Genomic DNA, 17,721 nt, shown 5'->3' with positions numbered 1-17,721 from the left:
CATTGTGGATATACTAAAAACCAGTGAACAGTATACTTAAAAATGGTTAAAATGGTTAATTTTATGATATATGATTTTTGTCTCAGTTTAATAAAAAACAAAAGCTGCTGAACAACTGAAAACAGGTTAAACACTATACTGAGAATACAGAAACAGTGACACCAGTCTTTCCAGGTTCTGTTAAACTTACTATCGAAGATATCTTTCATTTAAGAAGATTTTCTTCTCAACTGAGCTTTTGAGTTTGCATTTGGCAAATAAAAATGTTAAAGTTTTAGTTCACTCTTAACAGAGAGAAAAGACTGCCTACACATTTTCTGACCTGTTAAGTAGCTACTTGTTTGCACCAAGATTCTCATGTCTTTACAAATACAGAGGCTAACGCATTCTTACAGAAGAACATCACCACTACTTTCGTAGATCAGTAATTTCTTACAGGACTCTACAGGGGAACATGTTTTACAAAGTTCTGGTGACATATGTTTAACACAGGAGTAAGTAACTTTTCCTGTTAAGGGCCTAATAGTAAATATTGTAGGCTGTATGTATCATACAGTCTGTTGCAATTACTCAACTCTGCCATTATAGTGTGAAAACAGCCATAAATAATATGGAAGCAAATGAGTGTGGTTGTATGCCAGAAAAACTTATTTATGGACACTGAAATTTGAATTTCATGTAGTTTTCATATCATACAAAATAGTCTTCTTTTGACATTTTCCCCAAACATTAAAAAATATAAAAACCAGCCAGTCATGGTACTCATAACTGTAATCCCAGCATTTTGGGAGGCTAAAGTAGGAGGATCACTTGAGGCCAGGAGTTTGAGACCAGCATGGGCAACATAGTGAGACCCCACCTCTACAAAAAAAAAAAAAAAAAAAAAGCTGGACATGGTGGCACATGTCTGTAGTCCTAGCGATTCAGAAGGCTGAGGCAAGAGGATCACTTGAGCCCAGAAGTTCAAGGCTACAGAGAGCTATGATTGTACCACTGCACTCAAGCCTCGGTGACAGAGTGAGACTTTCTCTCAAAAAATTAAAAACCAAAACAAAAACCATACTTATGTCATGGGCTGTACAAAAATGGGCACCAGGCTGAATTTGGCCAAGAAGCATAGTTTGCTACTCCATTTAGGATATGACAGAATGGGCCAGGTGTGGTGGCTCACACCTGTAATCCCAGCACTTTGGGGGCCGAGGCGGGCGGATCACTTGAGGTCAGGAGTTCGAGAGCGGCATGGCCAACATGGTGAAACTCCATCTCTACTTAAAAAAAAAAAAAAAAAAAATTAGCCAGGCATGGTGGTGGGAGCCTGCAATCCCAGCTACTCAGGAAGCTTGAGGCAGGAAAATCACTTGAATCTGGGAGGCGGAGGTTGCAGTGAGACGAGACTGAGCCATGGACTCCTGCCTGAAAGACAGAGTAAGACTCTGTCTCAAAAAAAGTAATGATTGATAAGTTAGTAAATAAAATATATAAAACATTTCATATACAAATTATAAATTTTATAGTCCCCAAATCTGAAGTTATATATTTAACCTCACAATCAGGTTTGATATTGTTTGATCTTAAGTATATATATGTACATGAGCATTTATTTTCATAAATGTTAAGTGGAAAAAAACAAATGAGGTTAGCTCAAATCTAATTCACAAACAAAATCTCTCTAATCCATCCACTTTGGCCTTCTCTCTTACAACTCCTTATTTCGGACTATTAGTCATTTCCCTTAGATTACTCCAATACCTTTTTAACTGAGTTTTCAACATTTAGTCTTTCCTCAGAAATCCATTCTCCATTCTGCAGTCAGAAATAATCTTTCTAAAATTTAAGTCTGTAGGTGTTCACATACATGATAGTTACCCACTTTTAAAACAGTCCCCTCAGTGCTCTACATTAAAGTCTAAGCTTTCCTTTTGTCCCTTATCCCTTGCCTTGTCCTTTTCCTACTTCTAAACTTGACAAGATACTCAAAATTATGCATCTTCATATATAACACTATCTTAGTCTTTCCCTAATTCTTTAACACCATATCCCAAACCTGTCCAAACTTGATTAGGTACCACTCTTACATGCTTTCATTAAGTACCTATCCCTAAAATAAGTGTTTTCTATTGTATTGTAACTGTTTGCTTTATTTGTTTGCTCCCCTTCCCTTGGTAAGTTCTTTAGAGACAGGGACTGTGTTTGACATAACAATAATATTCAATATCTAGGATCTAGAAAACAGTCTGGAACATAGAAGAGACTTGAATATTTGTTGAATGAACCCATGAATTGTTATGGGGTTGAACTGTGTCCCTCAAAAAGATATGTTGTGGTTCTAATCTCTAGTACCTTACAATATGAATTTTTTTGGGAAAAAAATTAGTTAAGTAATTAGTTAAGATGAAGTCATCCAGGAGCAGTGTGGGTCCTTAACCCAATGACTGCTGTCCTTTTAAGAACAGAAGACACAGGCTGGCACAGTGGCTCACACCTGTAATCCCAGCACTTTGGGAGGCCAAAGCAGGCAGACCGCTTGATCTGAGGAGTTCTAGACCAGCCTGGGCAACATGGCAAAACCTCGTCTCTACAAAAAATACAAAAAAATTAGCCAGCATGGTGGTGTGTGTCCATGGTCCCAGATACTCAGGAGGCTGAGGCGGGAGAATCACTTGAGCCCAGGAGATGGAAACTGCAGTGAGCCGAGATTGTGCCACTGCACTCCAGTCTGGGTGACAGAGTGAGATTCTGTCTCAAAATAATAATAATAATAATAATAATAATAATAATAATAACAATAACAAGGATTGGCAAGAATATGAAGAGATCAGAATTCTCTTACACTGATGGTGGGAATGTAATATGGTACAGCTATTGGAAAATAGGCTGGCAGTTCTTCAAATGGTTAAACATAGGATTAGCATATACACATGGTAATTTCACTTCCAGGTATATATCTAAAGGAAGTAAAAACAGATATTCAAACAAAAACTTGTACATGAATATTCTTCGTAGCAGCTCTATTCACAACAGCCAATGGTAGGAACAGTCCAAATGTCTACCAATGGATAAATGGCTAAACAATTGTGTTTATACACACACACACACACACACACACACACACACACACACACTGGAATATTACTACTCAGACTTAAAGAGGAATGAAGCATGAACATTTGCTACAACATGGACGAACCTTGAGAACACTATACTAAGTGAAAGAAGCTAGTCACAAAAGACCACATATTAAATGACTCTATTTAGATGAAATGTCCAGAATAGAAAAACCTATAGTGACATAAACAGATTAGGGGTTGCACAGGAGTGGGGGGAATGTTTGTATAGAAAAGTGATTGCTACAGGGTGCAGAATATCTTTATCATGTGATAAAATTATTCTAAAGTTGACTGTGGTGATGGCTGCACATACCTGTTGTTAAAGCAAACTAAATACGGCCCGAGAAGGACTTTGTACTTCTATTTTGAGTCTGTGTGGACTAACTGCAACCTAACTTAACAGGTAGACAAGACTGAAAACCTAACTTAGGAGTATGCCCGTAACAACTGCTGAGTCTTGGCCAATCCCAACAGCCAAATTTCTATCTTTTTTCTTTTCTTTTCTTTTCTTTTTTTTTTTTAGACAGGGTCTCACTCTGTCACACAGGCAGGAGTGCAATGGCGTGATCTCGGCTCACTGCAACCTCTGCCTCCCGGGTTCAAGCGACTCTCCTGCCTCAGCCTCCCAAGTAGCTGGGATTACAGGCGCCTGCCACCACGCATGGCTAATTTTTGTATTTTTAGTAGAGACGGGGTTTCACCGTGTCGGCCAGGCTGGTCTCAAACTCCTGGCCTCAGGTGATCTGCCTGCCTCAGCCTCCCAAAGTGCTGGGATTACAGGCGTGAGCCACTGCGCCCAGCCCTCATGGCTGTATTTCAACCACTCATACATTGCTGAGTGTTCAAACTGTGTTCAAATAAGGCAAACAGCAAGATGTAACCAATCCAGTTGTTTCTGTACCTCACTTCTGGTTTCTGTATGTCACATCCCTTTTTCTTGTCTATAAATCTGTTCTGACCATGAGGCATCCCTGGAGTCTCTCTGAATCTGCTGTGATTCTGGGGGCTGCTCAATTCACGAATCGTTCATTGCTCAATTAAACGCCTTTAAATTTAATTTGGCTGAAGTTTTTCTTTTAACACTGTGAAGATGCTAAAACCAGTGAATTATACACTTTAAATGGGTTAATTATATAATATATTCAGTAACACTGATAGAAAAAAACCTAAATGTACATTTTTAGTATGCACATACAAAAAAAAATTATTTCTGATTAATACTCTGACTTGGCACATTATGCCATGCAGAGAATCAATCAAGTCCCCAAAGGTCTTCTAATATTTAATATGATAAGCACAAAATATCCTATAAACAAACTTCAAAAATTCACTGAAGGATAGAAAGCAGACTTTAAGGACTACTGAAAGCCTATGACTTGATTATGTAATCAGAATCATACTTTTAAGTTTTAATATCTAGATATTCATCTCTACACAGAATAATTTGCCATCTATTTACTTTTTTATTGAAAAGTTGGAGGCATTTTTAAAAATAAAATTTCTTGAATATATCACAATCACAGATTTTGTAACTTCTGTGCAAATATGAGCCTCATTACACTTAAGAAAGCCAGTTAGTGCTACTATCCTCCCAATCTTTTGTAGCAGAAAGCCTGTCAAACCCTTCTGAAACATCAAGAATCTATTGAGATAGAAGACATTTCAGAGTCAATCTAGTTATATGTCAAATACAACAAATATATTTCTCAACTTTTTCAAATGTACTTTCTTATATTATTTCAACAGATTTGTTTTTCGCAACCTTAGTAGGCCTGGCAGTTATGACTACCATAATCATATGAGGAAATTAAGGCTCAGGAGTCACATAACAGAAACACCTGTTACTGTTTAGCAATCTCACTCATATAGCATGTTGATCTACAAATCTACTTTGATCCACTACAACTTTTGTTATTTTTCCCCTCAGTTTTGAATCTACTGGCTTATATTTCCTCCCTAATTACTTCATTACATGTTTTAATAAAAAAATCAGATCATACATTTCGGGCAAAAAGAAATGATTGAATTTGCTGTGCTGTAACAATAAACCTAGTTCAGCTTCTCACCCTCTATCTCCCATCTATTCTAGACACAAACCTTATCACTCTAATAGAGTTATCAATTTTTTTTTTTTTTAGACCAAGTCTTGCTGTCACCCAGGCTGGAGTGCAATGGCGCTATCTCAGCTCACTGCAATTTCTGTCTCCTGGGTTCAAGTGATTCTCCTACCTCAGCCTCCCAAGTAGCTGCAACTACAGGCACATGCCATCATGCCCAGCTAATTTTTGTATGTTTAGTAGAGACTGGGGTTTCACCATGTTGGCCAGGCTGGTCTCAAACTCCTGACCTCAAGTGATCCCCCAGTCTTGGCCTCCCAAAGTGCTGGGATTACAGGCGTGAGCTATCACGCCCAGCCAATTTACTGACTTCTATCAACATTTTTTTTTTTTTTAACAAAACTGAATGTAAACTCCAGGTGAGGCACAACTTTTTGACTTGGTATATCCCCAATACCTAGTATAGTGTTTGGTCACAGTTTATAATTAATAAATATTCACAAATACACAGATGAAACTTATTAAGTAGAAAATACACCAAGTAAAATTAACTTTTCTCCTATGAAACCTAACTCATTTATGTCAATAACTTCTATTCTATTCTTCAAACCCTGATACACAGAATTCAGAATATAGAAAACTGAGGACTACTTTAGCAATCTAAGCTATTGTGGGTTTTTTTGTTGTTTTTTTAAGACAGGCTTTCACTCTATTGTCCAGGCTCGAGTGCAATGGCACAATCTAGGCTCACTGCAACCTCCACCTCCCTGGCTCAGGTGATCCTTCTACCTTAGCCTCCCAGTGGCTGGGACTACAGGCATGCATCACCACAGCCAACTATGCACCACCACGGCCAACTAATTTTTGTATTTTTTGTAGAGATAATGTTTCATCATGTTGCCCAGGCTAGTCTTGAACTCCTGAGCTCAAGCAATCTGCCTACCTTGGCTTCCCAAAGTGCTGGGATTACAGGCGTGAGCCTACAGGCCCAGCCTATTATTGGTTATTCACAAGAAAGAAGTATGTAATAGGTAAAAATTTGCCCTTTTCCACTTGCATACACATAGACACGCGTACAAACAATATATTCATTGTTTACATAATAGTGTTTATCAATACTAAAAAGGAAGATTCTGGATGCCTGGTGCTGCTTCACAATTATTATTTCCTAATCAGTTCAAAGTTTCATAGATGTTATTTTAAGCCTTTATCATCCTTAAAGGCCATCTTTCATTCTACACACACCCCCAAGAAGATGACAACTCATATTTCATAGACGATAACCACAGCCTACTATCAGTACCAGTACCATCTACTGTGCTAAGCAATCTGTAAGAGGGTAATAGTATCTCTTTTACAGAGAACAAAATAATTGAAGTACAGAGAAATTAAGTGAATTGCTCAAGATCGTACGGCAATAACTAGGGCAAGGATGTGAACCCAAGACTTTGCTTCCAAAACCCATCTTGCTTCCCTTACCTCAGGAGAAAACCTTCCCTATCAAGACTTACCACTATACCATGTCACAAGCCCATTGAATCCTGGATATTACTCTACCCCATCCACCACCACCCACCATGATTTCTACTTCTCTCTCTCTTCCTCTTGCTCCTTCCAAAAGCCTATAAACAGATAAAGTCTCTTTCACCATTAAAATACAACAATATAATAGCAGCAAAAACACATATCAGGAGTCAGAAGTTTGCCTCTTAATTACCAACCCCAAACTCTCTGCTCTGATATGAGACAGGATTTGGGAGCAGGAGAAACTAAGTAGCAATTGATTTGTCCTTGGATCAAAAATTGATTTGTCCAAGACAACAGCTTCACTCTATTTGATCAATTTGCCTTTCCTTCCATTGTACTACGGTGTTTGGCATCTCAGCATTCATGTAAATCCTATTCCTGTTTCTTAGAATGGCCTCTCACCATTCTTCTACCTTCTCTTTTTGACAGTTCATACAACAGCTCTTTTTGTGAAATCTTCCCTAATCCATAGCAGGGTTATCCATTGTTCCTCCACTCTCCTTAGTGCTTGTCTCCATTACAATACTCACCATAATGTAATTATAATTCTTTGTTTACATATTAATCTTCTATATTAGAGGTAGTTTTCTGAAGACAGGGAATATGATTATTCACCTTTACTTAGTATCAAGCTCTGGGCATGGGACATAGCAGGGATTCAGAAAATGTTGCATTTACTGGCACTGAGATTTATTTTGTATTTAGGATAGTGCTACAGATAAGGATGAAATTATACAGATGTACTAGATTAAAATATTTTAAGGAATATAAAGCAATAAAAATAATAAGCAAGTACATTGAATTTATGAATTTACAAGTAGAATAACCACTAATAAACAAAATTTTATAATTCATATCAATTGAGAAGAATCAGCTCAGAAAAGGCAAAGATCATTATACAGTGAAACCAATCAGATAAAATGTCATGGAGGAAGACCGTTAAGTATACGGATTGACTGGATAGCAGAAAAGCTTATAGTGGAGGTATAGTATTATATAACATTTACAAATGGATAGGAATACAGGAAAGGATGTGGCATATGTGCGAGATAATGAAGAGAACTGATTTAACTAAAATAGAGTGCTTGGATGAAGATGAAGAATAGCAAAGATTAAGAATTTGTACTTGCTCTGATATAAGCAAACTGGTATCTTAAGTTCCTTATACCAAGAAAGGATAGCAAGAAAGCTCAACAAGTTTAAGTGAAATAAAAAAATAAATTCACAATGTAAATTACTTCTGGAATATAATGCAAGGTGTGCAGTAAGGAAGATGTGAAATCACAGTTGTGGCAATGGGAATGAAGAAGGCTTGCATCTAAGAGGTATTCTGAAGCAAGAACCTTATAAACTGGAAGTCGTGGAAGCAGCGAGTAAAAAACAAGACATCAAATATACCTCTTAAGTTTTCTACAATTTTAAACAAAATAAAGGAGGAAATTACCCAATAAACAGTCGACCCTATGCTCAAAGGAAAAAAAAAAAAGAGAGAATGTAAATTACAACGCATCAGGGGAAGAAAGGGGAATAATAAGAGACATGAACTGGGAATGATGATACAGAACTCTGAAAGGCAAAGCAGATGAGCTTTCTAAGGGCATAAATGTAGAATAATGATTAGGGTACTTATCAGAATCATCTGAAGGCACAAAAAAATTTCTCCTGCCCCCATTCAGCCCAAATTGAGAGTCAGTGCTTCAGGGATTACAATTATATTGTGTATTAGAATCTGGGTGAGTATTAAGAAGAAGTTAATAAATTTAACAGTAAGGCCTCAGGCCAGACACTTGTAGACATACACCTAATAATACTAACTGACAAAATACCATCCCAATTACAAAGCCAGAAGTAACTTGAGAGTTACGCGCTTTCTCCATAAACAATAGCTGTCATTTTTACTGGGTATGAAACCTCAAACTTCATATGAAATTAAACTAATTGTCCAAAGTAGCTCCATATCCATCAACAACAGAATCACATACAAATATACAACAAGGATATTGAAGGAATATTCACAGCAATAAATAATTATAATTAATCTTTGACTCCAAAGATTTCTCCCAAGCCTTTATGAAGAGGTAAAATTTGGTCTACCTAAAGCAAAATGTTTCCTATCAGTTTTTAATAATAAACATTTCTGGCTCATGCCTGTAATTCCAGCACTTTGGGAGGCAGAGGTGGGCGGATCACAAGGTCAGGAGATCGAGACCAACCTGGCTAACACGGTGAAACCCCATCTCTACTAAAAATACAAAAAATTAGCCAGGTGTGGTGGCGGGCACCTGTAGTCCCAGCTACTTGGGAGGCTGAGGCAGGAGAATAGCGTGAACCCGGGAGGCGGAGCTTGCAGTGAGCTGAGATGGCGCCACTGCACTCCAGCCTGGGCGACAGAGCGAGACTCCGTCTCAAAAAATAAATAAATAAATAAATAAATAATTAAAAATAAACATTTCCATTCTGTTCAGCTATCAAAATCTAAATAAGCAATTTATAATTACATCTTCTATATCAAAATTCAACTAAATTACATCACTAAAAATGAAATAATGGGATACTATGAGCCTCTCGGTGCAATATAACATATACAGCACCACATATTAAGTATCCTTGCAAAAAATGTTTAGCCTAAATTTTATCAAGACTTTTGAACAGTGGTTCTCAAACTTTTGTCTCAGGACCCCTTTATACTCTTAAAATTAACGTTATTGGGGACCTCAGAGGGATTTTGTCTATGTGTGTTACATCTATTAATATTTACCGTGGCAGATGGTAAACCTGAGAAAGTTTAAAAATATTTATTAATTCATTAAAAATTATAACTCATTATGTTACAAATATATATATTTAAAATTAAAAAGTCAGTATTTTCCAAAGCAAGAAAACTTTAGTGATAAGACTGGTATTGTTTTACATTTTTGTAATCTTTTTAAATATATGGTTTAATGGAAGACAAATGAATTTTTTTTTTTTTTTTTTTGAGACAGAGTCTTACACTCTGTCACCCAGGCTGGAGTGCAGTGGCACAATCTTGGCTCACTGCAACCTCCACCTCCCGGGTTCCAGAGATTCTCGGGCCTCAGCCTCCAAAGTAGCTAGGATTACAGGGGTGCACCACCACGCCCGGCTAATTTTTGTATTTTTAGTAGAGATGGGGTTTCACCATGTTGGCCAGTCTAGTCTCATACTCCTGACCTCAAGGGATCCACCCGCCTCGGCCTCCCAAAGTGCTGAGATTACAGGCATAAGCCACCACGCCCGGCCCTACAAATGAATTCTTTTATATGCTTCTGTATGTACTCTGCTGCAATATCATATGTGCAGTATCATATAGCCTCTGGAAAACGACAACGTACACTCTTGGGTGAATGCGAGTAAAAAAGACAAAATTATTTTTACATTGTTAACCTACCCCAACCATTTTAAGGTAAACTTCTCTTTACAGAAATATAGAAGAATAAACCAGTTAAATGACACCACGAGGAAAATTCAGAATGCGGAACATTCCTCGAAATAATCTAATTTTCTCAATAAATCTCTGACATGCAGAAAAAGAAAGTAAAAGCAATAGTTCTAGATTAAGAACTACAACAATAAAATATATTTTGTGGACCTTGATGGAGCCTGTTTTGAACACTGTCAACGGACGTTTTTGAAACAATGGAGAGAATATCTGAACAGGTTCAGGGTATTGGATGATGCAGAAATGATTGTTAATTTTTTCAGGCATAATATGGTTATGTAAGAAAATGTATTTTAGAGTAGCATAATGAAGCATGTAGTGATAAAGTAAAATGAATCATAACAACTACCTTTCAGGTTTCAATTAGACAGCTGTAGAAAATATCTCTGTCAGCAGACATGAACTACCATGGGTAATTTAAACTACAATAAGGTATTTATTTATGCCTTAAATATGGTAGGTACTAATATATAAGATTTAATAAATCAACTCAAGTCATTCAGAGAAAAGTCAGTGAACAAATTAATTTGACAAAGCATCTTGAATTAAAAACATTACTTTTAACTCTGACCTATGTGGTGGGAGACAATAGGAGTTTAGCCGAATTAATAGGGGGTGAAAAAGTAGGTAATGAGGGTGTGTTTTTAAACATAATAAAGATTTAAATGAATGCAAGGTGGGTACAGGATAAACTAGTGGTTCTTTGATCTTTATCTTTCACTGTATCATGAGCAATAGCCTTACACATACCTCAATACCACCCCCCGAACCCCAACAGTTCACTCAGTATGCCTTCCACTATTGTCCTCTTTTACATGGTTTGATGTCATCCACCTTGGGATTCTTTGTTAGATATGCCCCAAGTTCAACAATCAGTTAGGGGAATACTTACACTGGTCACGCGACGGTAGATCTGCGCAGCATTTTGGCACTCCGAGTAAGGATATTCAGATGTAGCCATCTCAAGCATGCACATCCCAAAAGCATAAACGTCAACGGATTCATCATATTTCTCCTCATACATCTCAGGGGCCATGAACTCTGGGGTACCTTAAATTAAAAGAACGATTCAGACTCAATGCGAGCAGAAGCTTCAGACGTTACTCACCGGGGTGAGAAGCAGAGGGGTTGACCTGTGAGAGAGAAGAAATTGGAATGGGGAGAAAAAAGGAAAGGGGGACAAAAGAGGAAGGAAATCTTCTCAGTCTGTTCCATCAAATATCTCATAAAAGATCTTCCACTGCAAGGACTTTATATGAAACTGGAATAAGGTCAAGGATCTATTTATTGATTTACTGTGTAAAATGAATTTCTTTATACAATATGTCAAAATAAAGCCTTGGCTAAGATAATAAACTAATATAATTCATATTGAAAACAAATAGAAGGAAAAGGAAAGACACTATGCAAGGAACAAAGCAGATATAATGGTACATCTGTAAGATAAGATGATGGGTTTAAAAAGATCAAAATACTTGTGTGCCCACTAATGTATGGTAGCTGTAGGGTTAATATTTACAGCTACACTCTTGGCATTAACACTCAATCTAATTAGTTTCACTTTTTAAGAAGGCCTTGCAGTGAAAAACCCGATATTCAATACATTTTTCAAAAAATGAAATAAAACGTAATTGTCTCCAAAGGCCACTCACCAGAGCCCTTTTCTTCACATACTTACCATCCCACCTGCAGTACACAAATAAGCCTACTACAGACACAAGAAATGTAGTGAGGGACATCCTACAGGCAAAAAGACAAACACACACACAAATATAGAACCCAAATACAGACTGATTTATGAGCACAGTGTGTGATCCCACAAGACTAGGTTTTGTAATGCTTCCAGAAAATTAGGTCTGCATACCTCAAATTATTAGGCATTTCCAAGAAACAGGCATGCACACTATGATTTAATCAACAAAGAAAATAAAAACTCTATTGGGCCAGGGATTTCACGATGCCAAAGACAATCAAAGAAATGTTTCCTGTGAAGAAGGCAAAAAAAGAAATTCAGCTTTAAATGACACTTTTCCCATTCTTCTTGTGAATGTATTGTAAGAAAATGCGAAAGCATTCCTAACCCTAGTCACATAATATTCCAAGGAGAACACTGTTTTTGAAAGATGTACAAATAACTGGTGTTCTGTGTTTTTCCTAGTAATACTTAGTATCCAAGTTCACTTAAAAATTAATGGATTTCTTTTGTTATTGTCACCTTTTGGAGGGAGTAAATAGAATGTTTATGAAGACCTCAAGTTTTTAAATTGTGATATCCTCTTCATAGAGTGAAAGCTTATCAAAATAGGCATTAAATTATTTTTCCAGCTTTGAGTTTCTAACATATAAAGTCTGAAAGGGACAGCCTTGTTCTTTAGATAAGTGATTCTCAACAGGGGGCAATTTTGTCTTCTAGGGGCCATATATAGCAATGTCTGGACACACTTTTGGTTATAACAACTAGAAGGCAGGTACACAGGGAGCGTGCTACTGGTATCTAGTGGGTAGAGGCTGGGAATGCTGCCCCAGAGTCTTACAACGTACAAGACAGCCCCTTGCAACAAAGAATTGTCCAACCCCAAATCTCAGTAGTATTGAGGTTGAGAAACACTCTTTTAGATAGATCATAAGTTCTGAAGAGTGAGACTAAGAAAAAAGTTGATAAAACCAACTTTTCAGAATGAATTGTCATATTTATTTTCACAAAATGTTAGGAGGCTATTCTTTTTATTTTTTTTATTTTTTTTATTTTGGAGATGGAGTCTTGCTCTGTTGCCCAGGCTAGAGTGCAGTGGCGCAATCTCAGCTCACTGCAACCTCCACCTCCCGGGTTCAAGTGATTCTCCTGCCCTAGCTGGGACTACAGGCACCCGCCACCACACCCGGCTAATTTTTTTGTTTTTGTATTTTTAATAGAGATGGGGTTTCTCCATCTTAGCCAGACTGGTCTCAAACTCCTGACCTCAAGTGACCCTCCCACCTCAGCCTCCCAAAGTGCTGGGATTACAGGCATGAGCCATTGCGCTTTGCCAATATTCTTGAATATACATATATATCCAACAGACATTTTATATGTTTAAAAATTTAATTTTTATCTTTTAATTTTAGAAAGTAAAACTAAATATAAATTCCATTTCTTTCATGAAGTGACATACTGTATGTATTACATAAATAGTGTATAATGTTAAGTATCAACAGTGTGTAATGAAAAGATGGCTGGCTGGGCGGGGTGGCTCACGCCTGTAATCCCAACACTTTAGGAGGCCAAGGCAGGTGGATCACTTGAGGCCAGGAGTTCGAGACCAGCCTGGCCAACATGGTGAAACTCCATTTCTACTAAAAATACAAAAATTAGCCAGGCATGGTGATGCATGCCTGTAATCCCAGCTACTCGGGAGGCTGAGGCACAAGAATCGCTTGAACCCGGTGGGTGGAGGTTGCAGTGAGCTGAGCTCGTGCCACTGCACTCTAGCCTGGGTGACAGAGAGAGACTCCATCTCAACAACAACAACAACAACAACAACAACAAAAAAGGCTGTTACATTAGGTTTTATCAACAAAGTTCACTTTATTTCTTGTAACGTAATGTTATCAATAGTCTCTAAGATGATTCCAAGAAGCACAAATATAGAGAATCCTACATCTCATAAGTACAATGGATCACCTCCTGAGTTCAAGCTATGAATTTCTTAAGGTTTATATCACTTAAAACTCTGACAGGGCCAGGATTCTAAATAAAAGGAATGTCAGAAAGCCAGTCAGGCTCCAAGGTACACCTGAAACATACCTATCACACTCTTGGCAAAAGAAGCCCGCTTCAGGGTTGCCAGACCGAGGTCTCCAATCTTGACTGAGCCAGTAGGGCCGGTGATAAAGATGTTGTCACATTTAAGATCGCGGTGAATGATAGGTGGAGTTCGAGTATGAAGAAACTGAAGACCTTTAAGGATCTGACGGCACCAGCTTCTTAGAACTTTGATCTTCATCACTTTAAACCTTTTCAGATACCTAGAAAAAGCAAAGTATACCAAACAAGTTATCAATGATAGGAGTTTGTTGCTTTGAAGAATTCCATTAAATTCTAACATGACTGGAGATGGGAATATCAAATTTAGCATACTAAGATTCAGTAACACTAAAGGTTAATAATACTTTTAGTAAGCAGGGCTACGATAGTTTAAAATAAAAATTCTATTAAGAGACACAGAAAAATAAGTCTTCCAAATGCTTTTTCATCTAAACAATGATAGTATTAGGTAACTAGTTTTTTCTTAAAGAAATGGGAGATCAAGTTGGCTATATCAGCTAAATATTTCAGAGCCAAAAATTTTTAATTAGTGATTGGTAAGAGAATTATGGTAACAAAGCACCAAATATGAATTCCTTAACATTAGGTCACCATTTAAACGATTAAGAGGTAGAGTTCTGCTTCTGTTAAATAGTGGAGTAGTTCTATCAGACACAGATGTATTTATAAACTCTAGTCAAAAATATACAAAACAACTATTACTTGAAGGCTCTGGAGAGCAATCAAAATCAGTCATAGTTGGAAGGGACAAAGGGAAAGCACTACTTGAGTTTCCTTCTTTATAATACATTTTTACCTAAGGAAAGGGCCTGTTCTGATTCTGCAGGTCTGCTAAACCCCAGATAGAAATGGCGACTGAGTTTGGAATGACCACAGCATCAAGAACAGTGCTGTCTAACAGACCTTTCTGCAAGGACGGTCTGTCCAATAAAGTTGCCACTAGCCAAATATGACTACTCAAATGTAGATTAACTAAAATAAAAAATTTCATTTCTCAGTTGCACTAGCCACATTTCACGTGCTGAACAGCCACATGAGGCAAATGGCTACCATTCTGGATGGTGTACGTTATACAACATTTCCATAATGGCAGAAAGTTCTACTGGACAGCACAGATCTAGAAAGGAAAGGAGGAAATCTCAGAAAGCAGGCACCAAAGGAGAGCCCTAAATTCTGTGTATTCACTCTGCCCAAATCTCTAGTTGACCTCTGAAATACATGAATGTAGGAAAGATTCCAAGCAGCCCAAGTATGCTAAAAGAACTGAACAGAGACCTCTGGTGCTACCCACTGTAGAAAAGATACATCTGGGGATTGAGTTCCAATGCCTATTTTATCTGGAAATATTCAGGAAAAAAAGAGCACTAAAAATGTTAAATAGAAAAGACTACATTTTCCTTTCAGTATCTTTAAAATACACACACGATTAGTTAAAGGAAAATCTATAATACTGTGATATATATGATATGCTTATATATTCTATTAAATAATTATTGTTTTTCAGTTCCTGAATTTGTTTAATTTTTGTAATTTCTATGTCTTTACTGATATTCTCTATTTGTTGAGCTAAAATTTTCTATACTCTTAACATTTGGCTGTCACTGTTTCCTGCATTTAGTATTCCAATTTTGTTGAATAGGCACTATAATTACTCCCATTTAATAATGACTTATCTATGTACTTGTATAAGATATGAAATTACTTATGTAATCTTGTACTTGTATAAGATATGAAAATTACAGCATACAGAACAAGCGGTAGAGGGGTTATATGAAAACTATATTTGTGCAAAGGTCTTGTATTTTACATGAAATTGTACAGTATTAGTCCTAAATAAATTGTGAAAAGTAACAATGTAAATGTAATCTTCAGGGCAACTACTTAAAATGAAAAACATGTAGAGATCCAGATCTAACTAAAAATCAAATAGCAGAACTAAAATAAAATTTTACTTCATTTGGGTGGGCTAATTGAAGAAAACTAATAGCAAAAGTGGGTTTTATGGTTTAAAAAATATATCAAAACAGTCATGCTGGATGGAGGGTAAGGAAAAGGCTGCCTGGAAAGCAGCATAAGGGCATTTTCTGATATGATGGAAATGTTCTCTATCTTGAGAGTTTTGGTTACACGAATGAATGCCTTGTCAAAACTCATTCAATCGTACAATAATAATTTATTCTATCCTGATGCTGTTTGGAGGTAAAAGAAAAATAAAGTACACAAATACTGGAACTCTAACGAAATGCATACTGAAAGGTTTACGGGTGAAGCATATTGAATTATTTTATGTTACAATTTATTTTATTATGGAATGAATAAGATAGATGGATGGAGGATGAATAAATGGACATATTAATAATATGGTAAGGCAAGTGATGCAAAAAGTAACAACAGAATCTTGGTGCTGAGTGTGTGCTCACTGTATGCTTCTTTTGCCTTTTCTATATAATTTTTAGAATTTTATAATAAAATATTGGAAAGTTTATTTGTCGTTAGTCCTCCTTATAAACATCCTATTTTTAAACAAAAGGGTATCCTACTATGAACTTTATATTACTTCTCTCTTTTTTTTTAACTATTCCCATAGCACCTCCCTAATTACAGAAAACCTGTTTATCCTTTAAGATCTACTTAAATTATATCTATCATTTTAGTAAAGACCTTCAAGATTATCCCAGCTAGCAGGAGGGAATCATATCTTTGTCTCAATTGCTATTCAAGTGAAAATTACACATATATTATGATTGACATTTCATTTTAAGAACCTATTCTACGGGAATTGTGTACAAACATGATTATTATAGCAATGTTTATAAGGAAAGTATAAGGACAAGAAGGAATCCAATCTGCTCCATATTACAAATGGAACATTTCTAAACTCAGAGAAGCTAAGTTTGGTGAGAATGAAAAGTGGTTATAAAAATATGAATATTAATTAAAATCACCATAACCAACCACATCTTGAGAAAGAAAAGTGACAATTAGGCACCATCAGTGCAGACAGGACAAAAAAAAAAGATGTCTCTGCCAGGTGCAGTGGCTGACACTGGCTCACTCCCAGCACTTTGGGAGGCTGAGGTGGATGGATCACCTGAGGTCAGGAGTTCAAGACCAGCCTGACCAATATGGCGAAACATGGTGTCTACTAAAAACATAAAAATTAGCTGGGCATGGTGGCATGTGCCTATAGCCCCAGCTACTCGGGAGGCTGAGGTTGGAGAATCGCTTGAACCCGGGAGGCAGAGGTTGCAGTGAGCCGAGATCACGCCACTGCACTCCACCCTGGGCAACACAGAGCGAGACTCCATCTCGGAAAAAAAAAAAAAAAGATGTCTCTGATATATCAAGCACTTCAGGGTCTTCCATTATGACTGATTTTTGCCCAACCACATTGAAGACAAAGCCCAATTGCTGAAAAGCTCCACTCTCATAAGCAGAGCTCTTAATCAGTTCTTCAGTACTAAGATATTTACTAAAAACAATCAACTCATGGTTAAATGGGGATAATTATAGTACCTATGCCAAAACTTTGCAGACTAAATGCTGAGAACAATGGCTGCTAAATATTAAGAGTACAAAGAATATTCTATTGAAGTAGAGAATATCAACAGAGACAGAAACTTTAAAAAGGAACCAAGTAGAAATTGAGGTGCTGAAAAATACTGTGAAGATTCACTAACAGATTTCAACAGCATATGTGAACACACAGAAGAAAAAGGCAATAAACTTGAAAATAGCAAGTGAAACTGTACAGTCTGAGGAGCA

The 17,721-nt window shown here is 36.9% G+C and overlaps 1 protein-coding gene across 46 annotated transcripts in view; it reads right to left on the bottom strand.

The window, feature by feature from the left end:
- WNK1 (WNK lysine deficient protein kinase 1) overlaps positions 1-17,721 on the bottom strand; it is a 159,491-nt gene that overhangs the window by 71,942 nt on the left and 69,828 nt on the right. For all 46 annotated transcript variants that reach the window (XR_010147726.1, XM_016922525.4, XM_016922528.4 and 43 more), the window contains 2 exon segments: positions 13,936-14,156; positions 11,044-11,201 (listed from right to left, as the gene is read on the bottom strand). Coding sequence is in view for 45 of the 46 variants with exons in the window: in XM_016922525.4 (XP_016778014.4) it covers positions 11,044-11,201; positions 13,936-14,156 (379 nt within the window). In the remaining variant the exon portion in view is untranslated.

This window comes from Pan troglodytes, chromosome 10 (assembly GCF_028858775.2).
Source record: "Pan troglodytes isolate AG18354 chromosome 10, NHGRI_mPanTro3-v2.0_pri, whole genome shotgun sequence".
NCBI lineage: Eukaryota > Metazoa > Chordata > Mammalia > Primates > Hominidae > Pan > Pan troglodytes.
This window is presented reverse-complemented; position numbering and strand designations above follow the sequence as displayed.